This window comes from Dermacentor albipictus, chromosome 1 (genome assembly GCF_038994185.2).
Source record: "Dermacentor albipictus isolate Rhodes 1998 colony chromosome 1, USDA_Dalb.pri_finalv2, whole genome shotgun sequence".
Lineage (NCBI taxonomy): Eukaryota > Metazoa > Arthropoda > Arachnida > Ixodida > Ixodidae > Dermacentor > Dermacentor albipictus.
Genome location: NC_091821.1, coordinates 344,637,214 through 344,663,519, shown reverse-complemented (window position 1 = coordinate 344,663,519; position 26,306 = coordinate 344,637,214). Strand labels below are relative to the sequence as shown.

At 43.6% G+C, this 26,306-nt stretch overlaps 3 protein-coding genes across 10 annotated transcripts in view; 1 reads left to right on the top strand and 2 right to left on the bottom strand.

Moving 5' to 3' along the window:
- Positions 1 to 19,231, bottom strand: part of Snx27 (sorting nexin 27) — a 30,700-nt gene extending 11,469 nt beyond the window's left edge. The window contains exons 1-9 of the mRNA XM_065445196.1: positions 18,838 to 19,231; positions 18,173 to 18,275; positions 17,912 to 18,040; positions 12,862 to 13,054; positions 11,668 to 11,738; positions 8,388 to 8,480; positions 7,583 to 7,834; positions 3,295 to 3,384; positions 1,292 to 1,441 (exon numbers count right to left, since the gene is read on the bottom strand). Coding sequence (XP_065301268.1) covers positions 1,292 to 1,441; positions 3,295 to 3,384; positions 7,583 to 7,834; positions 8,388 to 8,480; positions 11,668 to 11,738; positions 12,862 to 13,054; positions 17,912 to 18,040; positions 18,173 to 18,275; positions 18,838 to 19,094 — 1,338 coding nt within the window. The 5' untranslated portion in view covers positions 19,095 to 19,231. The remainder of the gene's footprint in view (positions 1 to 1,291; positions 1,442 to 3,294; positions 3,385 to 7,582; positions 7,835 to 8,387; positions 8,481 to 11,667; positions 11,739 to 12,861; positions 13,055 to 17,911; positions 18,041 to 18,172; positions 18,276 to 18,837) is intronic.
- A 139-nt stretch (positions 19,232 to 19,370) lies between these two features.
- LOC135912862 (protein C1orf43 homolog) lies at positions 19,371 to 21,408 on the top strand. The gene is made up of 7 exons (XM_065445467.1): positions 19,371 to 19,607; positions 19,673 to 19,774; positions 19,865 to 19,976; positions 20,066 to 20,119; positions 20,232 to 20,395; positions 20,840 to 20,898; positions 20,966 to 21,408. The coding sequence occupies exons 1-7, from the start codon at positions 19,551 to 19,553 to the stop codon at positions 21,201 to 21,203; spliced, it is 786 nt and encodes a 261-aa protein (XP_065301539.1). The 5' UTR covers positions 19,371 to 19,550; the 3' UTR covers positions 21,204 to 21,408.
- Positions 21,409 to 21,450: 42 nt separating this feature from the next.
- The window catches only part of Rbcn-3A (rabconnectin-3 alpha), a 175,434-nt gene continuing 170,578 nt past the window's right edge, over positions 21,451 to 26,306 (bottom strand). For all 8 annotated transcript variants that reach the window (XM_065444293.1, XM_065444229.1, XM_065444420.2 and 5 more), the window contains 3 exons: positions 25,986 to 26,075; positions 25,094 to 25,221; positions 21,451 to 22,466 (listed from right to left, as the gene is read on the bottom strand). In XM_065444293.1, the coding sequence (XP_065300365.1) occupies positions 22,266 to 22,466; positions 25,094 to 25,221; positions 25,986 to 26,075 (419 nt within the window). In that variant the 3' untranslated portion in view covers positions 21,451 to 22,265. The remainder of the gene's footprint in view (positions 22,467 to 25,093; positions 25,222 to 25,985; positions 26,076 to 26,306) is intronic.

Here is a 26,306-nt window from a genome sequence, read left to right as displayed (position 1 = left end):
TTTTCCATTCTGTAATCAAAGCCATGCCTACTGTGTACTGGTTGTACCTAGCTTAATGGGCTCTCTCATGCTTCTGAATCTCGCCGGCCAGCTGACTGGCCGATGCTGTGCTTCGCATGCTGTATTATTTCAGAGAATAAAGCTGCTATTGCAGAGACTAGTTTCTCTCCTGTGTCAGTGAGGTGCCATTACATACGCACCATTTGAGACTTGAGTTCCCATATTCTTTCAATGTGTGACATGTGTCTGGCATAGTATTCATGGCTACTGCCAACAGTTTGTTTTATCAAGTACTCTAAGGTTAATGGCCCTTCCATTCGCATTAATTTAGAGTTTTTACAATTTTAAGCCTGCATGTTTAAAAAATCATACCATTAAAATTTTAGAAGCATGAAAGCTAGCAAAATGTGTTTCATTGGAGCTTCGCTATTCACCTGGATTGGGATGCACGCTGGTGCGGCACACCGCATGGCACACGAAGATGCCTATGATTGTTGTCACTGATATGGTAGTAGACTTCAAGGCTAGATATGCAATAATAACATGCTGCATGTATGTTACGCATTGACAATGTTCAGAATTCACTCACCTCCTATTTCGATTGTGGAGAGAGCTCTGGCACAGCGCCTCAAGGCCCGTAGCTGTTCAATATTGCAGCAATATTGAAGCTCAAAGCTTAGTAATGACATGCTAAAAAGTTTCCCAATTGTAATAACTTGTTCAGACCTTTCATAAAAACACGAAGACTTGCCACTTGTCATCAACAGCATGTTCAATGCCACCTTCCAACATGATACCACATGCCAGCATAGTGCAAGCTGGTAGATGGCGCTGTGACCACAAAGTAAAATAGTGGCACTCTTGATAAAACTGTCTGTATGAAGGTCTGGAAAATTTTTTTATCAATAGAATTTCTGCTGAATAGAATCAAGCGCTTTTTTTTTTCCATCTGAAACGAATTAATTATTGATGTTCTGTTGTAGTGACAACCAACGAGGTTCTCAGTTGAATAGTAGACCTGTGTTTTGCGGCTATCGTTTATTTATTGCATAGAAAGTTTTACTTTCCAGTTATTCTCCCAAATACAAAAAGGCTATCCCAACTCTACGGCTGCTCGGTTACAGTAAGGCCAGTTTACATGGGAGATGAAAGGACCACGCATATGTCACGCAATCAATGCCGATTCTGAAATCTGGAGGGTCCCGCAACTTCGTGGAACCCGTTTTACAGGTTCTGCATTCCCGCAACCCACACCTCCCCGAAGACAGCTGGAGCAAGGAAACAGGCTCACCTCTAATGTGCCATCGTCTCGGCAGGCCTGCAATTTCAGGCCATCAATCCCCACAGTAGAGATGACATGGCCATCCTTGCGTGCATCACAGGTGCAGTGTGGACAAGACAGCTCCCCGTAGCCTTCCAGAGTCCTAGCGAGTTGCAAGTACTGTGGTACCACCAAGGAAAGTGAGGAAAAAGAAGAGCCATTGTGAACTAAGCACAGTGAACACAAAACAGACCAGAGTGCCAGCACTGCTGTTTTCCACTGGAACAAGTAATGCACACGCTACTTGACTTTAATGAAGCCAGAAGAGTTACTGCTAAGATGAAGAAAAAATTTCTTATAAAAAAGGAGCTAACACAACCTAACCTAAACCAAGAAAGCGTGAAGGATCAAGGTCGCCAACAGGCGCACACAGCAAAAATGATTGCAATTGATGGCCTTCAGGAGCACTCAAGTCCCTGTGGCAAATGCTTTCTGAACAAGACAGAGTAGACACGGGAAGATATAGATGAGCTGGTATCAACACTGACTAAACAAGGCAATCCTAAGCTTGGAGTCGATGTATCATTCTCAAAGTGTTGGTACAGTAAAACCTCGTTAAACCATACCGGCTTAAACAGCAGTTTCATTTTAAATGTAGTAATGTCGATTCCCCGACTCAGCAGCCATTGAACATAATGTGTTTTGTACCCACACAAACCGTACCAGATTATCGCGTATGTATCGGTCAACACGTAGTGTTTCCATTTTTCCTCGCGTAAGCACGGCGGTGTGTCATCCCCATAAAGCAGAACAACAAGCCCCAGAGATCATAACAGCCTCCAAGCGCCTTGTCCGTTTGCGCGTGAAACCACATCAAAATCATTCCAGTGCAGTGCCAGAGAGCACTGAGGTGTCGTGCAAGATAGGACTCGTGTTACTGCTGAAGCTCGGATAAAAAGACGCCGGGTGCTCAGCATAGAAGAAAAATGACACATTGTTCGTGCTATCGAATGTGACACGAAGTTGGCGCTGGCACGTGACAGGGTCTACTGTTGGCTACTGTGTGTGGCATTTGGAAAGCAAAGCGGTTCCTTGGCAGCGCCGCTGCGACCGCGAAAAGATGTCAGCTATGAGGTTCGAATTTTCGCCATTGTTGCCTCTGATGTTGCCGAAGTGTCGCCTAGCGACAGTCATAAGGATGACACGGAAAGCGACAGCACGGGTGATTCAGGCCCGACAGTGGCAGAAGCTGCGCATTAGGTCAGCCTCATGAATGGAATCGTCGTGACGAGAGCAACACCCAGCAATGAAAAAGGCACCCCGCGACATCTGCAGTGCTACTGCGCCCATACACGGAGAATATGCAACGCCACAGAGAATCTGCCATGAGAGTGTTTGCCAAGAAGAGAAGGCTAGCTGAAAAGCTGGCTCGCAGCTTCAGTAAGTTTGAGGCTATGGTCGTCGCTATTAGGCCGTGGTGGCATCAAACGAAAATAACACTTTTGTTGCGCAAAGTTAATACTGTATGTTTTTTCCCCTTTCAGCGCACTCTCTCTGAGTTCTGTTTTTGACAGGTAAGTGGGCGATCTCATGCTATTTGGTTAAGCAGTACTGCCGTTTAGTACGTACTTCTTCCGAGCTCCGGCCAACTACGGTTTAACGACGTTTCACTGTACCAGACTTAGGCTATCCTTCTTCACTCACCTTTGACCTGTTTCTCGAGGTAACACACGGAGTGACTGCACACACTAAAAGCCACTGATACAGTCTGGACCTGTTACAGTAAGAATTTGGCACAGCTCAAACTGGTTTTTACTTCACAGGACTTTGCTGCCACTTCATCACAACAATTCAATTTTTGATTCTAAAAGCATGGTAACAAGAGCACAATTTATTTACGCTAAACTTCTCCTTAAGCTGTTAATACTGAGAGTAGTTTTTCTGTTCTGCTTACTTAATTATACACCCATACTGTAATGCTGAGAAGGCAAAGCAGGTGACAAACAAACACACAAACAAGTTAAATAACTTACTTCCATTTTTCGTGAACAATCCTGTAGTGCTTTAAGTTCATAAAGCTTGTTGCCTGGCTTTATCTGTCCCTTGTTTACATCATCAATGGCCTGCAACAACAACAAAACACGGATATTTAAATAAACAGCTTTTGCATGTTTGTGTGTGTGTGTATGTGTATCAGGCACAGATACATCCCCCCCCCTCTCTTCATCCGTAGGCCACTGCGTGATGCTTTTGTGCGACGAAACAACTGTTTTTTTTCTTTTCTTTTTTTTTAACGCAGTCACTTTAAAAAGGGGTTGAACCAAGGGGACCGTGGCTTGCAAGCAACTGTTCTTTGCGGTATGAAACGTTCGATTAGTGACAACAATTTATTTTTGAAAATGCACCAGTTTTCTTCAACACAGTGCTGATCGCAATTAGCGATGTAAGAAGCTGCGTACTTTTCTATTTCAGCGGTAATGGAAGCCAAGTCGGCTTTGCTGTAATTGCGGATCACCTTCGTAGTGTTCTTAACAGTAGCCCTGTGTTGATATAAAAAGTGAGTGCAAGGTGATCACTTAAGCCTTTTAAGTAAAGAATTGGGAAAACTGTGTCAGGGTTTGTAGTGAGAATCAGGTCTACTATGTTAGATGAAGAGACAGACACGCGCGTTGGTTTCAGTACAAGCTGGGTGAAGTGGAAGTCCAAACAAGTGTTTATAAACTGGGTACTCCGAGAAGACTGGGACGTTGTCGTGTCGTTATGCCAAATGATATCGGAAAAGTTGAAGTCACCAAGAAGAAAAAGGGGCGCGTTGGGGTATCTGACAACTAATTTGTTCAATGCGTCATGAAGGTGATCGCAAAATGTTGTCAAAGCAGTTGGAGGGCGATAGCATGTGCAAAAAATGACATCTCTGTTGTCGAGTAACACACGCAAACAAGTTCAAGTGGTGTTTCTATCGAAACTGAGTTCGAAGTGAGCGTTTCAGTAACTGCAATCAAGACACCTCCACCTGATTGTACACCACCATCGCAGCGATAACATGAATACAGTTTCTCACAATCAAAAATTTTGCTATTTTTTATCCGAGCAGAGAGCCATGTTTCGGTGAGACATACGATATCAGCAGCGCATGAATCAATCAGTGAGGACACTGCAGCATGTTTATTTAGTATACTTTGCACATTAGTGAAAAAAAACTGATATGCTGTTATTACATTGCGCATGTGCTAGCTATGTCGAACCATTTCCTTCGATAGCTTGATGCGACTGAAGTGAAGAGCGTGCTGCACGTGGCATGTCGACTTTGCATACATTGTCAGTGGTAGAACAGTAAACTTGGCACTCTTTGTTCAAAAATAACTTATTTAGCCGTATTGAGTATGTCTGGCCTGGTGCCTTGACAAAGTTGAGTAGCGTTTTCTTAGGTGCGTTGCTCGGCAAAAATTGTTGCTCACAAATATTCCGGTGGATTTCAGATTAGATTTTAGTGTCAGAATTTTATCCTTTAGTGTTGAGCAAGAAAATTTCATTATAATTGGGCGAGTTTTATTAGCAGTATACGAGCCAAGTCGGTGGGCTCTACATACCATATTCTCGGCGACCTCAAACTTCCATTAGCATTTCATTTCCATTTGCACAGGGCGAAGCGCAACCTGGAATTATACATGTTGATTTCCGACTGCCTGCGTGCCGATAAACATTGCCATCAATTGGGAATGCCATTTCGTATACACATGTAGACAGGTAATGCAAGACCGCAACCACATTCGGTATGAATGTCATTTACTGTGAACGACATTACACATGCTGTGTGACAGAGGTACAGTCGCCGACCGTTTATTCGGACCTCACGGGGACTGCGGAAATGTCCGAATAAACAGGTGTCCGAAAAATCAGATTATGAAAAAAAAATGAAATCCTTTATTTCCACGCACTTATTCGGGCTCGGCAGTAGGCTTGAAGAAATCGCGAATGCGCCGTTGCACGCTGTTCCGTTAACGCGCAATCAGATAAGCCTGAATCTCGGAGAGGGACGTACGGTCACTATAGGCGGCTGAAAGCACAGTCACTGCTTGTACACGCTCCGCATGCGACGGCAGCGTAGCACATGGTGCGTCAACTTCCTCGACTCGGTCATCGTCCGGCGGTGCAGCAGAAACCTGACGAATGATCTCGCCGTCGTCAAGTTCTGCGCATGTCAGTACAGCAGTGTCAGCACCTGTGAAACTGTCAATGAGACGGTGTCCGGAATCGCAATGCAACCACTGCGCAAGTCTTGGCAGAACATTTTCCGCGTCGGTAGGGAGCACATCGGAAGGCGACAAATCTTAGGCCTCCCGCACCCGTTTGCCGGCATTCTGCAGCGCAGTCTGCGCGGGCGCTGTCGGCGCCATTAGACACTTGACGAGATGTTTCCGTATGCAGCGTTGGATCACTGAAACCTCGACACAGCACACAATGCAAACACCACCGTGCCGACACAAAAAAACGTTGCGAAAAAACGCAGCATGCTCGCACCATCCTGCGCGAAGAAACAAATCAGCTGCTGGATTGTCTTGACATGGCTTACTAAGCTGAAACCGGAACTGCTGCAGAGCCACTCTATCGAACCAGGCAGAAACGATGATGATGAGCGGGGATTTCCAGTAGCGCCACTTCGTGGGGCAGCAAGGAAGCTCCGTTCAAAACAAAAATGGCGTTCAGCAAGTCGAACCATGCACCGGTCAGAGTCGGTGCATGGTGCTCTCGACCGAGTTGGCTCAAGGAGTGTCCGAAAAATCAGACGAGAGGTTGCAAGGTGTCCGAACTTTCGGCAGTTGTTATACATTATGGTCTATGGGGAGAATGGCGGTGCTGCGAAGCTGACCGAATAATCGGGCATGTCCGAATTTTCGGAGTCCGGAAAATCGGTCGGCGACTGTATTAGGAATACGTACTGTGTCCCGTAACAACTGCCCCGTCCCACGCTTTTTATGCTTCACTGCAATACTTTTGCATATGCTTCGCCCTGTAACATTGCTGTATTGAGGCGAAGCTGATTTTCGGGTACCGGCATTATGCAACGCGCCGTGCGTTCCGAGTTTCGAAGCAAATCGCAAGAAGCACAAAGGTGGAGTCAATGCCATTGCTGACAGTGGCGAATTCTTTCAATGAAAAACATGGCACCGAGGGGCAAAAAGTTTAATATCAAACATCAAAGCTACTAGGCCTAGGGTTTGCCACAGTGGCAGCTACGAATCTGATGCCCGCGAATCTGCATGCGAGAGCACCGGTTCAATGCGACGAAATAATCAATGGCAGCGATGGTGGCTTTGATTAATACCATTTTGGGCTTGAGGTCACGGCAAAAAGTCCTGAAAATTGGAAGACGAAGGGTTCTTGCATCTGAAATTTCAGAAGTTTTTAGACACTGACTCAATGGGGTATGTGGTGGTGCAATGAAGCCGTCTGAATCATTGGGCATCCGAAAAGTCGGTCGTTGACTCTACACTGGCAACTCCTCCAGCCGCCGCCACGGCATCAACGACGATTCGTTATGATCCCTTTATGTAACTCGGGCCAGCATTACTGCGACCTTCGTTCCCTTACAATAAAATTACAGCTAATTTTCCCTGATAGAAGCACAAGTTCATGAAGTTTTGCCTGAGTATCCAGACTATTCAATATCCCTGGTGTGCCCTGTTGGCAGGCATCCTGTCTAACCCTCAAAACCTATTACTGCAAATTTCCCTGCAAAATATTTTTGCTTCTAAAGCGGCCCTCACCAGGCCCCATAGCAAATTTTCGTTATGTGCTGGAAGTTGTTACGTGTCTCCTAGGGAGCGTTCTGCTGCAAAAGTTATTTCTTGGCTCATAATTAGCCGAGCTAGAAATATTTCAGTGCCACGAACCCATGATTTCAGGAGGCGAGCTCCACTGCCAAGCAGGACCATGAGCGACGTCACAGCACAAACGTGTACATAGGCGCACTAGCACATCATCCTCCAGCTTGGAGCATGGTGGCCGTGAGGAGAAAGGAAAACGGCATTCGGTTTGAAATTTCTGATCTCTCTGTGGTGTGTAGTGATGTAATACTTTGCAGACACAATTGTTATCGCGCATTGTATGCTCTGCGCTTGTCAGCGTAAAATGGCCAGACCTGGTGCGGGGCCCTTTAACTGAATATCCTTATTCTTAGTGCATTTTGCACATTTGAAAGAAAAGGAAACGTTTCCTAGAGGTATTTTTTACGTATCTTTCTTGGAGGATTAAAGGTTCATACAATGTACTGACAATCTGTCATAAAGTGAAACTGACTGACTCGACAGCAGGACCCACCTGCCAAAAGAAGAATGTAGCAGCCAAGGGATAGGCCTGGGCGAGTGTCTCCTCCAGCTGCGTGGTGAACAACCACTTGCGCACCAGCAAACAGGTGGACGTGGCCGTAGAGTAGTTCTGGATGTACAGGTTGTGCGGGAACTCGTTGGGGCCCAGCCGGCGCTCGAAGCCGTACTCCACAATCTCAAACAGTGCAAAGTAGCGCCAAACTTCCTGCGGCAAGCCCGCCTTTTCCACAACTGCTTGATACACCTGCGCAACATGTACGTATAATGAAATGCCAGGTTGCAACCAAGTGGCAAATTCCACTAGCTGAGCTAAAGAGCTTCTGTACAAAATCCATGATGTCAAACAAATAATTTTAATTCGTCAGTGAAAACTTTTCGTTCAAGCTGCTTTCTCTTTCAGGACCAACAAGGAAAGAGCTCTAGGAACCAAATGTGCGAAGAAAGGTCTCTTTCACAGGTGGCAATGCGAACATTAACGTGAACATGGGCAAAGATGCCACCCACATAACAATGTAGCGCTATTTCCACAAAAAAAAGCAGGGAGCTAAAAGTGCTATTCACTGCAGTTGCATCAATTGTCAGGAGCAGAATTCTGCATAAAAATTAGCAAGCCGTGGCTAAAGAAAGAACTATATAATATACGCTGCCTTGTTAAATACCAATGAAATGACACACACATAAAAGGTAGTTAACTTGTACTTGTTGAAACCCTCCTCTAACGTACCAGAAATCATGTCTGAATATTGTATTCAAAGAAAAGTTATAGCAGTACCAATGAAGGACAGAAAGCATCATACCTCCTCAGTGGTGCTGTTCTTGCGCACTTTCACCACAATAGTTGTCCGGTCAGGAAGTAGCACTTTGATGTCCACCAGTGACGTACTTCCACCCTTCAATCACAGCCAAGAACAAAGAACAATAGGATGTTTAGCTGTGTGCACAAGCAAAATAAACATGCTGGCATAATTTGTACTTCCAAGGGCTTACAATGCAGTATACTGGTATGTGTCTCCCTTGCACTTATGTTTTTTGAAAGGTGTCAATTTCATGTGTTCGCTCTTGCATGAGATGTGCTGTGCAGACAGATTTCAGATTAGTTCTTGCAACATAACTGTTACAGCCACTTCCAGAAAGACAAACAAAGCACAAGTGACCATTTCAATTACTTAATTCCTCCTAACAGCACAAACATATTAATGGGATTAGCATCTTTAGGATACTTCACACACTTTCCAGTTTGTGTCGCTGGGTAGTCTGTGGTCGAATGGGTAGAGCATTGAGTGGCTGCGTTGAAAGAACTGGATTCGAAACCAGCTATGGACCTACTTCCCAATGACAACAATGACATCCTAGGGATATACAATGGAAATCCATTGACAGGACATGGATATCCCAAGGATTTGTCGAATACACCCTGCGGACACCCCTCACATGACCGTTTGGCTGCACGTTTCATGTCCTGTGGACACCCTTTGCATGTCCGCGAGGGACATCATGGGGACATGCTGCGTACATTTTACAGACACATGCCAAGGCCTTTTGCACAGCATCCATTATGGTTGCAGCACATGCTGAGTGACAGATGCAATGGGCAAGATACATTGCACACACATGTTATGCGCACACAAACGTGTGTGGTAGTGCAGCATACTCAATATTCTACTAGGCCTTCTGCCAAACGCAAGTGGCTTATACAACTACAATGAAACCTCATTAAACCGTAGTTGGCCGGAGATCGGAGAAAGTATGTACTAAACGGTAGTACTGCTCAACCGAAATAGCATGAGATCGCCCACTGTCCGGTCAAAAACGGAACTCAGAGTGCGATGAAAGGGGAAAAAAAAAAAACATGCAGTATTTATTCACTTTGCGCGACAAAAGTGTTATTTTTTTTTCATGTCACGGCGGCCTAGCAGCGACGTCAGCAGCCTCAAACTTACTGAAGCTGTGAGCCAGCTTTTCAGCTAGTCCCCTCTTCTCGGCAAACACTCTCATGGTAGATTCCTCATTGGCGTTGCATGTTCTCCATGCACGCGGGCGGTAGCGCTGCAGAAGCCGCGGGGCGCCTTTGTCATTGCAAGGTGCTGTTCTAGTCGCGAAGGTTGCATTCATGAGGCATACATAACGTGCATTTTCTGCCACTGTCGGGCTTGAATCGCCCGTGCTGTCACTTTCCGTGTCGTCCTCATCACTGTCACTAGTCGACACTTCGGTAACAACACAGGCAACAATTGTAAGAAGTCGAACCTCGTAGCCGACATCTCCTTGCGGTCGCAGCAGCACTGAGGAGCAACTTCTTCGCATTCCAAATGCCACACAACGTAGTCAGCAGTAGATCCCTGTCACGTGCCAGTGCCCACTTCTTCGTGTGACATTCAATAGCACGAACAATGTCTAATTTTTCTTTATGCTGAGCACCCGGCGTCTTCTTTATCCGAGCTTTGGCATGATGTAAGTCTTTTGCACGATGCCACAATGCTCTCTAGCACGGCGCTGAAATGATGTTGATGTGGCTTCGTGTGCAAACGCACAGAGCGCTTGGATGCCATTGTTCTGATCTCTGAGGCTTGTTGTTCTGCCGGGCAGCCTGATGGAGACGATGCTGCGCCGTGCTTGCGCGACAAAAAGTGGAAACACTACATGTTAACCGATATGTACGCAATAAGCTGGTACGGTTTATGCGGATACAAAACACATTGTGTTCCATGGCCGCTGAGTCGGGAATCTTACTTTACTGCTTTTAAAACGAAACTACTGTTTAAGTGGGTACGGTATAACGAGGTTTTACTGTACTGAAGCTTCCAAAGTAAATTTCACCAGAATAATCGTAAAGTACAACATACACAGGAGCTGCAGACATGATAGGTTCAGATTGTAATTTGAACATGTGAGAAAACATAACTCTGTTACGAGGAAGTGCAGGAACAAAGCCTCTTGGAGGACAAATACTCATGTGTATGCCGAAAAAGGTCTATGTGGGATAACCTTAGGACATCCATGGTAAGATATCCAAAACTGGGCGTCCGGCGGATGTCCTATTTGTTTCCGAAACACATGATTCGGATGTCCTACAGACTAAGTGTTTTCACTGGTTATGTGCCACTGGGTATATGCTGCTCTTCCATGACACACACACTCACAAAAAAAAATAATATTAAAAAGAAATTTCTTTGATGATGGGCGAAATAGAACCAGCAACATATATATTCAGAGAATAGTCTGTATATAATCTTCACTCATGTGCCACGCATGGATTTCGCAGCAGCGCCGAGTGATGGTGCTGCGTGCCCAGAGGGAAGCACGAGAGAGAAGCCTGGCTGCATACACCTCATTGTACATGGCGTGTTTTCGCAGTGGCAATGTGGTGCGTTGCAGCGTTGCATTAATGCTATTTGCACTAATGTCGATATTCACCATCAGCGTTCAGCGACAACAAAATATTCCGGCAGAAATGATCTCAGGAAGTCAGTCAACAATAATGCAATTATCAGTGAAGTAATGTAATGACACACCGTATTGCCACCGCTAAAACATGTCACATATGTGGTGTGTACTACAGCTGGGCTCCACTCTTGCACTTCCCTCTGGTCACGCTATGACATATAGTGGCTCCACTGTGAAGTCCGTGCATCACTTGTCTAAAAGTATCTGATGCCGGTTCGACTCTGCCCAGCACGAAATCATTTTTTCAGGATTTTCTTTTATAGAAGAACCACACATAGCCAATCCCACACACCCAGTGACCCATATCCAGTGACCCAACTTGGCATGAAGGTTAGACAAAGACAAACATACATACCACAAAGTAGGTGAAGTTCCCAAAAAATGCTAATCACATTAAAAGATGTCTGACAGTTTGTTTCAAAGCCAGTTGCCTCAGCACAGCAGCTAGCTAGCTGCTCTATGCCCTAGACTAGGGGCAGTAACAAATGCTGGCATGAAGGAGGTTAGCTTCATATATAACGAAAAATGCATGAGGTATCCTAAGAATGCTAATCGCTTTGAAAATGAGATATGTTAAATGGCAGTGACACAAGCAATCTGAAAAGTGAAAAAGAAGCAGCCGCCAACACTCACATGTTCGTCATCCATGTCTGTGAGAAAATCCTGCATAGTGTCACTCTCAGCGATGACTCGAACTGCACAAACTAGACGGAAAAATAAAACCTGCTTTATTAACACAAATTTACAGATGCAGTCAAAATGACTACTCTCACACACAAAGGAATGATAGAATACTAACACCCTATCAATAGTTTAGCTTACTTTATCAACACCACTGTAACATTTTAACAAAGACGGTAAACCTCATGTTCACAAATGGCCTAAGCATCAACAAATGTAGGACAGCGCTGCCTCTGAAACTACAGTTGACACTACACTTCAGTGTGACTCCTGCCTGATTCATGCGATGAAGAGTTACTTGAGAAGCATCTCCCCTTAAACGCTGTTAAAGCAGACATCAAGGAATGCCTGGTCACAAAAATTCAGCTAGGAAATTTTAAAAAATATTAATTCTGGGGTTTTATATGCAAAAACCACAATATGATTATGAGGCATGATGTAGCGGGGGACTCCAGATTAATTTTGACCATCTGGGGTTCCTTAACGTGCACCTAATGCATGCTACATGAGTGTCCCTTAAATGCCCACTAAAGCAAAAAATAAGATGATCTGCATTAGTAGACTGCGCTTCTGCCATACCAAAAAAAAAAAAAGCCACTCTTACATTTGAAAGGAGGCTTGATAAGCCAGAAATATGCAAAAACAAAAGATGGGCGACGCCACGGCCTTGACGTTTCCACACCAGTTCGCTGTGATGTCATGAATTTCAATGGCGTCTCCACGAGGCCAGTGAAATTTTTGTCAATAATTACTACTGACATCACTGTATTCTAAAGGAGCCAAAGACTGAACACGGAGCATTTAAAGAACATTTACTACACCACAATGGCCCAAATACAAGAATATGGTTTGAAATCCACAACTTCACAATAACAATCCTGTGCTGGAGTTTCAACTTGAAATTAAAAGTAATGGAAGTTTAGCCTTCATTTTCTCTACCAGTAATCAAACTCTTACCCCAAAATCACTGTAAATAGGGTTGTGAAGAAACATGTCCATCAGAACTGACTTACTGTTTTGGTTTAGCGTCCCCTTAAGGATAGAAAGGAGCAGCGTCTTCTGACAATATGAACATTATGCAGCTGCACAATACAACATGCAACACACTGATGTCACATGACACACTGGATGCTGACTAAGCCACACCTTTTTCCAGGTACTGTTCAAGGCCTCTCCTTCGTGAATCCAGCTGCTGATCTGACAGTGAAAATGGCCATTTGCCTGGGAGCTTGGGGAAGGCAAAGTCTGGAAACTCCTTCTTGAGGTTCATGTGAAGAACTGAGAACTCTCGGTAGCGCCGTGAACACAGGTGCCTTCCAGCCATGTAAATGTTGTACACCTACAAAGCAGTTTGTATCACGACACCAGCGAACACAACTTCTTGCAGAAAATTAGCAACAAACTCGCAGAACCACCAGCAGTTCACACAAGACATGTGCATTGTACAGTCAACAAGATTAAACTGGCAACTTTACCACAACTTCATTTTCTTAAAAAAATACTTGATTATATGGCACACACACAATGATATATCACGAATATATAGATAATTATATGTTTACTAATAAGTGATAGATAATTACAAGAGCTGTCCACGACAAAAGTAGAATTGAACCCTAATAAACTCTTGCTCGAAAAAGATGAACTGTTAGCCATCATCATCATCATCAGTTTGCTTTATGTCCACTGCAGGACGAAGGGCTTTCCCTACGATCTTCAATTACCCCTGTCCTGCACCAACAGATTTCAACTAGCGCCAACGAATTTCCTAATTTCATCGCTCCACCTAGTCTTTTGTCGTCCTCGATTGCGTTTCCCTTCGCTTGATACCCCCATTCTGTAACTCTAATGGTCCAACGGCTACCTAACCTGCGCATTACATGACCTACCCAGCTCCATCTTTTTCTCTTGATGTAAATTGCAATATCGTTTATACCCGTTAGCTCTCTGATCCAAACCGCTCTCTTTCTGTCTCTTAATATTATGTCTAGCAATCTTCGTTCCATCACTCTTTGCACAGTCCTTAACTTGTTCTCAAGCTTCTTTGTCAGTCTCCAAGTCTCTGCCCCATATGTCAGCACTGGTAAAATGCACTGATTGTACACCTTCCTTTTCAATGATAATGGTAAGCTTCCAGTCAGGAGCTGGAAATGTCTGCCATACGTTATCCAACCCATTTTTATTCTGTTAATTTCTTTCTCATAATCAGGGTTCCCTGTGATTAATTGACCTAGATAAAAATACACCTTCACAAACTCTAGAGGCCAACTGGCGATCCTGAACTCTTGTTCCTTTACCCAGCTATTTATCATTATCTGATAGTGAAGACTTGTAAATATTTTTTACATCTAACTACAAAAATGTGCCACAATGACCAGTTTCACCAGCCTAACATTAACAACACTGCACAAAGTGTAGCCACACCACAGAAAACTGGTCAGTAAGCGAGCATCCACTGCCTTTTCAGTGCTAGAAATCCCTGTACAAGACTCACTGTCAGACACCCTTCTCTCTCCTACCTGAAAATTCTTAAAATTAAAAATATTCCATCTTTACGACCCTATTTCCCCATACATATGCAGTATCATGAAACTGAATACATTTCTGGCAAGAAAAAGCTTCCCGAGTGATGCATTTTACATAGCGTATTGCAAACAGAATATTCTAGTGCAATTTAGCTGTGTTTACATAACAAATTTAAAACGTCTACAAATCAACAAATTCAGCAAGAAAAGGAGGCTTATTACCCATAAGTTAATAGCGTGGCAGTCTAACCCTCCTGGGCTGTGGACAAGCTGGGTCTGTTTGCATGTTCTTGGTAATAACAGCTAAGGACAAGCTGAGCTTGTCAATGATACTTTTCAAATTCTTGCAATGCTATGGATGAACTGATTTTGTCCAGTGTTTTGCTGTACTACTGGAAGATAACAGCACCGATTACATGGTGTGATGAAAAGAGAATGCCAACCAAGGAGTAAACAACATTTCATGATAAATTTAAAAGACGTTTCAGCTCTCGCACTCCTGCCTTGTTCACAATCTCAGTGCTGAGATTGCGAACAAGGCTCCCGTGTGGGAGCCCAAATGCTTTTTAATTTTTCTGCTAAACACTTTTTTAGTCCTTGGTAGGCATTCTCTTTTTTTCATCGCGGCACTTTCTAGACCAAATGGGATATTATCAAACCCTGCATTTCAGATTACATGGGATAGCAAAAGCAGGAGGGAGTTGATTATGGAGGAGAAAGTAACAAAGTGTATTGGCAAATGGGGTCGTTAAGTATGTTGCTGTCGGCAGCTGCAGCTTGCTTCAGCTTTATTGGAGAAAAGCTCACTTTAACGATGGATCGAATGATTCCGAATATGGAGTGTTTGGTGGCCTGAGTAATAACGACCTGTAGTTTTTCAATGCATTCAGCTCTTCTTCAGTGAACAAAAATGAAGATGAAAGATGCCTTGAATTACTTTCATGCAGCATGGTAGAGGTACGAACACACATTGGTACAAACACAGGCATTAGAGGCACACTAAAGGCAAATATTAAGTCAAGCTAAAGTGGCAGAATAGTTGGGAATCTCTAAGACGTCAATATTGTCCCTAACAGAGCCTTAATAATCAAGAAATTGAGGCAAACGCAGGACATGGCTAGAGACTCCCCCAGGACACTCAAACTCAAGCACTTGCCCAATAACGAAAGCACTCTTCAGTTAAATTCTGTCGCTAGTACTGAATCATTCGTTGCAAAAAACATCCTTGTGTTGCATTATAAGACAAAAAAAAAATGCTACTCGTTCAATTCTATTTCATTCTTAAAAAAAAAACAAATCATTGAAATTACCCTTGACGATGACGTGAGCCGTCGCAAGGCTTCATTTTCACTCGATACCGCGCTGCCCATGCGTTCACGTTTCACTAGTTTTGTTATTGCGTAGTGCTGTGCTGGTTTTGCTGGCTCACAAAACTCGCACAAATTGTAAGTAGCAGAGAATTCAACTTCCATGTGATGTCGCGGGATGCCCAAACGGTCTACGTCACTTGACCAAAAAGCAGCTGCAGCGGAGAATCCACCACTCTGTGTTGGCTCTGTAGCGCCGCCTGTCGGGCGGGGTTTTTACTCAATGACAGCAGCAAAGGGTGGTGATGGCTTATGCAACGTCACCACTCCCCCAATTGGGTGGCGGGAAATCTGAATTTCGAAAGGGGCATTGGGACCTTTCAAGTGTAATTTTCTCGCAAACCAAGTATTTTCTTGCTGCGAAACAAGCGTTGCGAGGTTTCTGGAACGGTACTTAAACAGTCCATGTCGACTTTGTATTTGTCTTTAGTGCCCCTTTAACATACACCGAGACATGAAATAGCGATACTCGTTTGCAACAGCTGCACTCAGGCATTCATATAATGCATCGAGGCTCTAAATTCATTTCATTATATCAGCCAATTTTGGTTCACTGAGAGGCAAAGGCCTTTCATGAAGATCCATTCACCCCTGCTATGTGAAAATTTTCTAACATCGTCATTGCAGCCAATTATCTGAAGCCCATGACCGTGTTACCCTTTCCTCACCAACCATTCTGTTACTTGAATAGACAACCAGTTACCTGACTAAGCATTTTATGCTTGTTCACTTTTTTTTCTTCGTCTCAATCAACATATCATCTAACTGCATTTGATCTCTCATCCATATTGCCATCATTCCACACCATCAGGTAACACCTATCATTTTGCATTTCACTGCTTATTGCACAGCCCCAAACTCTTGTTAGGTCATGTGTAAATGCAGTGACATAATTCATTAACGTTTTGTGCAGCAAACACACACATTTTACATTATATGAATTGTATTGCTAACTGATGGCAATGTCTTGCTCAGCAAAATTATGAAAGGTGTTCCACTCAGTTGGTGTACTTTTTTTTCTTGTGCTGTAATGAAGCACACACAAAGAAAAGGAATGATGATGCAGTTGTGAAGAATACTGTACAATTGGCACCATGAGCTCTGTCCTGCACAGCTGTGTTATTATTTAATTTTAAATGACATTTCTGTGAAAAAAAAAATTGCTCTGAACAGTGCTTCATGCTTTTCAAGGGACTGCACAACTGCCTGGCAAATCACAGCAAGCAAAGACGAAACAAAATGTGTGCTGTGTTCATCATAGAATTCCAAATTGAATCCACATGCACACGCTGCTGTTCAGTAGTGTTACAGGTGTGGGTTTCACCAAACCTGTCACAATGTCAGCAGCAGACAATTCCCTTGTCTGTTGCAGGCATAAGTGCCGAGACAAAAATGAGTAATAACGGACACTTTGTTCACTAAACCCAGAGGTTCTTACGTCAAAATTGCTAGAACAGGCGATTTTACTGCACCTAGTGGTCATTTGATAGCAATAAATAGCAGCAAGTTTACACATCAAAGGATAATTAAGGGAAAATGGGACATCCACCTAATCGTAGCATTTGCTACAAAGGAAACCCATACGGGTTCCTCGAAAGAAAAGCCTCACAGTTGAAGAAAAATTTGTGCTGGTCCGGGACTCTAACCCGGGACCTCTGCCTTTCCGGGGCAGCAGCTCTACCATCTGAGCTAACCAGGAAGCTGGCAGGGCAAAGTCGAATTTGTCAACTCGACGCAAAGGCAAGAGTGACGTAATAGTTCTGTGGAAGCTCGCAAGGTGGGGAGAAGTAATTAAGAAAAAAATGAGACATTCACCCAATCATATGTCTCAGTTTCCCTTAATTACTTTTTTCCACCTTGAGCGCTTCCACAGAACTATTGTGTCAAACACTTGCCTTTGCTTCGAGTTGTTGACAAATTCGACTTCGCCCTGCCATCTGCTGGCCGCCTGGTTAGCTCAGATGGTAGAGCGGCTGCCCCGGAAAGGCGGTGGTCCCAGGTTCGATCCGGTACAGGAATTTTTCTTCAACTTTCCGAGGAACCCCTATTGGTTTCCTTTGTAGCAATTGCTACGATTGGGTGGGTGTCTAATTTTCCCTTAATTACTTCTCTCCACTTTGCACGCTTCCACAGAACTATTACGTCAAACATCAAAAGATACGCACCGAGGCACAAGCCCGAACTGAGTGCAAATCTGCCCTGTATCCCGCTTCCGTGTACATATACAAGCAGTTTTTTTTTTAAATACATGATATATACCCATCTTACGCAACAGTCAAGAATGAGTGCGCGATGTACACTCACCACGAATTTGTCATTAGACCTGTCGAGCCAGTTGTAGTCCGGGATTGAGATTGGTAAGGAGCGCTTTTCACTGTAGTCAATGTATGACACTCCTGAAGAGTCATCGCTGGGTTCAAGGCGCTCGGCTTCCTGGCAATGGGAGAAAGCAGCCTCTACATTATGCCCGGCTCTTAGCAAGCAAAGGGGGCACTTTAGAGCGCGACTTGTGTTCCAAATCGTAGCTGCTGTGCGCAACTACGTCACATACGCGCTTTGACATACCTGAGCTGTGACTGATATGACTGTTAGAGTAAGCTTGTCTCCGCCAGACTTGATGAGGTCCACGACCTGCTTGTGTGTTGCTCCTTCTACGTTAACCCCATTGCTAGAAGACAATGCAAAACAGATCAGTGCTCCGCAAGTGGATTAGAATGACAAGGACATGACTCGAGAAAGCTGCTTCTTGATAGGCTCGCAACTAAAGTACGCCTCCGACATCCCCCCTATGCTCGCGCTTAACTCTCACTTTGTGCCAAGAACGGCATCTTATCGTCTTGCTCATAATGCCATTCACGTGAAAATAACGCTTCACGGCATCGTCTCTTTTGCGTCAGCTGCTACAACTTGTCAAGTCGATCGCTCTCACAGTGGTGAGAGATTCGCTGATACAGTGTTTATACCTAAATGACCACAGGAAGTTAGGTTTTTGGTCTAGGCAAGCACCTTTTTACGGATCAGTCCGCACGCAAACAGGCGAAAAACAGCAGTGGCACAGAAAACACGGAAAAATATTAAGCCTAACTAAACTCTACCGAAACCGAAGTTGAGCTTCGTTTTGTCATCCACGGACGTCAACCACTGGCGCGCGAGACACAAAGTGAACGGAGCTTAATTTCAGCTCAGCGAGAACGGTAGACACCAACAAAACAGCACAATACGATGCGTACACTTCCAAGATCCTGTCGCCGCGTCGAATGCCAGCCTCCTCGGCAGCACCGCCTTCAAGCACAGCGCTGACATGCTGCAGGGGCGCGTAAAGTTCGCCGTTGATACTCTTCAAAGGACCACCTTCACTGACTTGACCGCGCACATTGAAGCCAAATCCCGTTTCGGTTTTGCAAATGGTCACTACCCGCGGTCCTAGCTGCACTGGCGTTATTATTTTCTCGTCGTTCGGAGTCCTCTCCGAGTCGCTGTCTGCCATTTTGGGGCGGTATCAGACAACAAAAAGCAATGCGATCACGTGTCACAAGCCGCTGGCAAAATACAAGCGGAACCAATCGGACCTACGCAGGGACTGCAAACCTTCTGCGAAACTCGAAACCGAAACGTTTGTACAGTCAAGAAGTGAACTGAATTGACTTTATGCAGTGAACGAAGTGACAGTGCTCAGAAATTCTAAGCCAAAAAGCAAAGCTACTTAATGTCGTGTGGTAATGTATTGCATTTCGTTGGACTCGTCAGTCAAACGGTATCGAGATCAGCAGCAATCTTGGCTCTCCGTAGTCCGTACTCCACGCAGAACTGGTGTTGTGCGTAAAGCTGATTCCTTATTCTACTGATTGCAAACAAACTCACAGAACACCTGTACAAACTCTCGCGAGTGAACCCGCACGCCGCACCTCTTCGATCATGCGAGCATGCTCAGTGAAATGCGAAAATGGCTGATCGGCTCTCTGGAGTTGCTATAATTATATGTATTGCATTAGGTGTCCTGGTAAGTGATGCGTGATCCGTTGAAATGTGTACGCGCATGATTTGGCGATTTTTCCCCCCCTTCAGACATTCCTCCTCCTGTTTATATTCGCCAAGAGGCAGATAATGCGATTCACCCTCAAGTCAAAGCACAGCCCTCACGTGCCAATTGGCCATGGTGTATCTAAGGCAAGTGTATCACGTTAAGCATGCGCACATTACGTGCATTTCATAGGTCCTCGTTTATTGTAGTCTCACAGTGACGACGTCGTTTTGCAGTCGCTGAAAGATGAAGTTGATAGGCGGCTGCTAATTATAAAAGACATAGCATACGAGCCTACACTTCTCAAGCCAAACGAGTGCCTTTCATCTGACAGCGACCTGTCCCAAGGTAACCACTTCGACGCGTGTTAATTGTCAACTACTTGCTTCATGCGTGTGATCTTCGCATAAGTCGCACCTATGCACTTTCAATTGCAGTGCAACCCCAGCATTTGCTTCGCATGGGTGTTGTGGACAAGCTTTCGGAACTAGGTAAATAAATTGTGCGCATTGCAGTCGATTATGTAACGAGGCTTCCTCCACATACGTCAGTGTTATGCCAATACATTGAGAGAGAGAACTGTCTGCAATGTTTTGACACCAGAGGAGCATCTTGGAGGAATCGACAAGACACGGGTCCGAAAACCAGGCCAAGATGTTCGAGTTTTCCTTCTGCGCCAAGTTCATGGGGGACCATTTGCAAACTGTGATCCTCGCATCATACACAAGTTTCTGGACTTGTATGAACATGCTCGACACAGTCCAAAGGTGGGAGCTATTTCCTATGATCAGTTGCAAACTGAGGTTACATTTGTTGCATTTTCCAACACTGGCAGCATAAAGTAGGTAATCCGCTTTCATTAGTCTCATACACTAGCAAATGTAAAATTAAGCTTTTGAGCACATTTTACCTACCGAAGTGTACAAGCTCATCTTCACTGATGCAGTTGACTCTCATTCTATTCCAGTATATCTGAAGCTATTACTATCTTTTCAGAATGGTATTGTTGTTTGAGGTGAACAGTTGCATTAGCTTAGATGTTGACAACTGTTAACTAGACCAAGAGTGGTGCTTACATTCACCTGCAAAAAAATTTCCTTTCAGGCTCTTGCGTTTCATGATGGGGACAGTAGGAATGTGTTAAAATTTGATAAGGCTGCCTTCCAACACAATCTTTAACTTGCCAAATTTGTTCTTTATAACCGTTACAGGAGTTCACACACGAACACTACTTTGCATTCATGGGCATCCTAGAGCAACTGAAGTCAAGGTAAGAATGGCGCCGCACACCTTTCATCTGGAAAGAAGTGGTTTTTCACACCTCGCCATTACTGTAGCCTACCCTCTCGGGAAAAGACCACACCTCGGTGCAAGGATGCGACGCAGCCACACAAGAGTAGCGCGTCTCCAAATGTCAACTTCTTGTCTTCAACGACTCTTCCTTTGCCGGACGCAATCCTTCCAGGCAACAATGGGAGGCCAGTGACTGAGCCACTAGCTAGCTGCCGACCATCTACTCTTGCAGCTGCGGAAGATGATAACAGCAGAGATGCTGCTCTGGAAACTTCAGTCTAAGTGTTGTGCTTCACTGTGCGTCGACCTCCACAAGTGTCAACATCTGTGCTGTTGCTCTCGTCTTCATAGTTCTGTGCTTGGGATTTATGGACAAAGTGGTCATAATTTCACTGTTGAAGTCGTAGAACTATTGCTCTGATGTTTATTTTCCCACAGACTCTGGTGAGCTGGTGTAAAATAACAGTAAAGAAAAACCCTCACTGTATGCATGTTGTGAAATTTTGTTAATGGAAGTACGAAACACATGCCCACTGTAACTTTTTATTTCAGACACGAGTTGCACATTCCATCATCACCACCTCTATAGTCGCTTCTAAAAAATAAGGCTAAGTAGAACAAAGTGGCATAAGCAAAAATTTATGTCATAAATACATATATACAAACATGCTTTAGCTCTCTACACTAATGACTGCGCGTATTTGATTTAAACATTTCAGCTTTGTCTGCAGTAGGGGAGAGAAACCACAACCGCTGATTTAGACTAGCAATTGAACAGCTTCCACGCTCCTACCACGCACAATGGCTAACCAAGCAATCAACAGCCAGTGCATAATTTGCATAAAACAAACGTATCTCCAAGACTCGCTTCATCTCCCCCATTGAAGCTGTGCCCTGGTTTTACACGTTGAGAGGAATGTCACTCGGAATAAGACCACGTGGCAAATGTGACTTAAAAGGGAAGTGGGGAAAATTTATCACAGCTACACTGCACATTCAACAACATGGGTATGCATATTTATAAGGGCACAGAAAAACAAAAGAAGGAACACGAGTTCACAAAGAGTGCCCGAAATGGCTTCTTGTAGGAAACTAGCCCTCGGCAAATCACTGGTTCCCGTTGCTCCATTGCTGCAAAAACTAAAAGGGCTCGCAAGGATACACAAGACCAGGGGGTGGTAAAACCTGGATACGTAATTGTAGCAATTGACTATTTCCAGCGATACCAGTTGTAACAGTCGCAAAGCCACACGACTTGCGCTCCTGTCACTCTGCATGCAGCAAAAGGTTGGACGTTGAAAGGTGCAGGGACAAAGAAGCAACATGAAACGGTGGGATCCTGTGCTAGATGAAGCTGGCTACCACAGCATCACGGTCGGGAAGCTGGCGCATTTTCATGGAACCGTCTGCGCCACACGAGTACAACCGGCCCTTGGCATCGGTCAGCAGGTGTGTCACACCCATGCCAATGTTCCGGAACAGTGTACTCCGAGAGTGCTCGCTGGGGAAGGCATACAGCAGCACATGAACTGGCAAACCCCAGACCTGCAAGCATAAAAGTGAAGCTCAATTAAATGTATGCCACATTCTCACCTACCAAAAGTCTGTCCAACATTGAAGATCAATGCAACAAAAAAGGCAGCAAATAGATTTATTATGAAGAAGAAATCAAATACGAACAGTATATAAACACTACTGCTTGGCTTGCCAGTCATCGTTGGAAATGAGTGCTTACGCTTGTGCCGTTGCCCCAGAATCTGACTGTTGCACGCATTGCATCAATGGTCATTACGTGATGCAGCCAGTGCATTGGATACATTTTGATTGTAAACTAACTCCTTGTACAGAAGTAGAACCAGCAACAGTTGTACTGGTTTTCATACATGACATGGCCAGTCGAAGCTCAATATTCTGCAGCACAGAGCACACATAAGGTAGTTCTTGACAAGCAAGATAAAGACTGGACAAAAGACTGTTAACAGGACTACATATCTGTGTCCTTTTGCTGTCTCACCTTCACAGAGTTTCTTTGCCATGATAGCTTAATATTCAAATGCAAATAGCTACTGGTGGTATTGCAAGCTTAGCTGTGCTTGCCAAGCGGCATACCTAGTTTTGCTCTCATAGAAGCTGTTAGTGGTATTATGCCACACGAATGCTGAAATGGATATTATGCTTGAGCACCAAAACAAATGTTGAACAAGATATATTGTGTTACTATGTATTAGAGAAGGCACTCATATCCTTAACCTTTACTGTAGTGTAGTGATAAATTGTTGCTGTGTATTCTCTTTCTGTTACTTTTCTTTTTCTATAGAAACAAATTTACCAACATTTCAACTATTACAAACCATTTGTTTGCCGTAAAGTTGGAAAAATTATGGATGACGCGACCTGGGTAGCCAACTGCATAACTTGCCCGAATGACGTCAATTGAGCCAACTATGTCAATTGTGAGGGCATGGCTGAAAACTCGAATGTGCATCGGTAGCGATGCACATTTTTGAAACCTCATAATGAATTGCACGCTTTACGCATAGCACTTAAATACATCACTTAATGATCAGACGGACCTACCCTAATGACTTGGTACGTTTGTACAAAATTGTTTTAGGGTCCCTGGAAAGCTGCACTTAACACCCGATCTTCACTCTGCTAGTGTATACTGCTTTATTGCTGTGACGCTACTCAAGATGACTGCCATAGTGGCTAAGCATAATGTACATCCAGCACAGATGTAATGTATCACACGTGATCAGGACTAATTTTTATCTGAAGTGCCATTTTAGTATGCGAGCACTATGTATTCTACTCACTCGTCATTGTTTTGCTGTAGCAGCATTGTTTCAATCCTCATGGGCTTGCCCCTCTTAATAATTATTCAGTAATTTTTTACTACAGGAAGCCTTGTACTTATTATTTTTCTTTTGTAAATTCGAACTTAACTATTACATTCTACACTATGAAACATATACAGGGTTAAAGATCTTCAGTTTTTCCCAAAATTCAGCATACTTTTTTTCGTTTTCATTTCCACACAAAGAAGTTTTTTTCCAGTAGATATACTGTTCCAGGAGAACTTACACCATATTTTTTCGGTGGAGTCAAACTTGCCTGTTTTCTTGAAAATGTGCAGTTAACTAAATATGTTCATTCTGGAAACAGGCTACATAACTACAGATCTTGTTTTTGAACATTATAGTTGTACCTGATATGCAGGATAATAAAGCTTTAGAAAAACAGTATATGGCAAAGGCATGCCACATGGCGATGTGACTAGGCAGGAATTAAAGATAGTGCATTTGATATCTGAATGTGAACAGAATGAAACCTTATTCATAACATCCAGGTATAGAGCTCCAACAAACAATGTAGAAAATATTACTAGGTAGATACAATCCCGCTTCAGAATTGGTAATCTTGCACAGTGAATCGCAGTGGCCACAGAGAGAAGACTGCAAGGACCTTGGCCTGAATTCCACCCCCAACCACACTATCTGTATCTCGTTTTCATTGCGATGGTAGACAAAATGGACACAAATAAGACAAACGTAAAGACAGCTTGGGTGCCAGGCTGGCTTGACCTCTAACTCACCAGGCTCTTCGCATCAGAGAGCACATAGGCTAGCTGTTCCAGGACTCCCCTAATCATTGTCTTAGCTCTCTTATACATTTCGCTTACACTGACCCTTCTTGGTTACATAGTTTAATTTAGCTGAATGCTAAATATATACAGCAGACATATAAGTTGTAACACATTGATGAATTGTAGCAAGTCACTAGCACAGATTGGATAAGTGAATTGTTTAAAATATGTGAACCATTCTTTAGACTTTCAAACACATTTGATGCTGAATGAAGGTTTTCAATTAAGACTGATGAATTGAAATCTAATGCACAAGATACTTACAGTTATTTCAGCAGTCAACCACAATCACCTATCTTTATTGCCACAAGCATTCCAAGGAAGCAAAATTTTGCACTAAAAACGCTATCTCATTCCTGAGTGCCTTGCATCAGACTTTCCAGAGAGCTCTTCAGTTCATTTATCATCAGGGCACAGAGCTGTGTGACCATGCGGAGTGCTTAAATGAAATGCATTTCAAGCAGCTTACGCCTGGTGCACAGTGACGCATGCTATACAACAATAACATATGACAAAACAACTATACCTTTATGTCCCCATCAGCTGACCCAGTGATATAGTATTCTTCCCGAGGATCCATGGCAAGGCACTTGATGGCTGTTTCATGTGCCTGAAACTTGTGGCGCAGCTGCCGTTGCCGCATGTCAAATATGACTGTTGGTGACCAAGTCAAGGGGTTATCATCAAATTGAAGCTTATAAACAGCGATGCACCAGATTATGCTATATACTTGCGCCCATGCACAGTGTGAAATGAGGCACATAACTGATAGTAGTGAGAGGGCCCAACATCATTAGATTGCGCCATTATCAGGCAATTAGAAATTATAGTGCAAGGACAGCTCACCATATCTGTTTCTACAATCCCGTGGTTGTCACTGCTGTATGTAGCTGTGCTTTGGACAACATTCAAATCGGCATGATGCACTTAATTAAAAATTGTGAGCATGCCAACATGAGGCTTTTACTCTTGCATTGCATTATGGCAATTAAGGTTACATAGATATTTAAATATTTATTGCTCAAAGCTGTTCAGCAAACTATTAGAAACATTAGTGGAGGGTTCGGGATTAAGTTTGAACACTTGGTCATTTATTTAATGTGCACCTAAATCTGCGAATAAGTACGTGAGCATTTTTGTACGTATGCTGCACCTTGTGGAAGACAACTGGGAACTAAACTAGCAACCTCAAACTCAGTGGCAGAATGTCATAAACTCAGTGGCAGAATGTCATAGCCCACTAAGTTTTTAAAAATAAAGAATGGACAATACAACATAATGGAACACTATTTTGAATTACTGTTTTGAAGAATACTTTGAAAAAATGTTGTAAAGAATAAGCACCATGTTCAAAATTATTCAAAGGTTGAAAAAGACCATAAAGACACCTCCAGATGAAAATGAGACAAAAAGGATACAGACGTCTCCTTTCTTGCCAGCTGAAATTAGGAGCTGGTTTTGTGGTGCGAACACCACTGCAGAACTGCCATGCTCATGACAAGAAAAGGCTGAAATAGAAAAATATTGCTGTTGCTGGAGGTTTCAAAATACAAACCTTAATGTAAGTTGGCTCTGTAAATGAAAATGAAAGAAACTCCGAATTGGACAAGCTGGATTTTATAATTTTTAAATTACGTTTTAAGATAGTATGTGCATAGTGAAAATCACATTCAAATGTTAATTACTCTGGGAAAAGTAAAAACAAACAAGGCATGTAGGGTTCTTCATAACCTGAATAA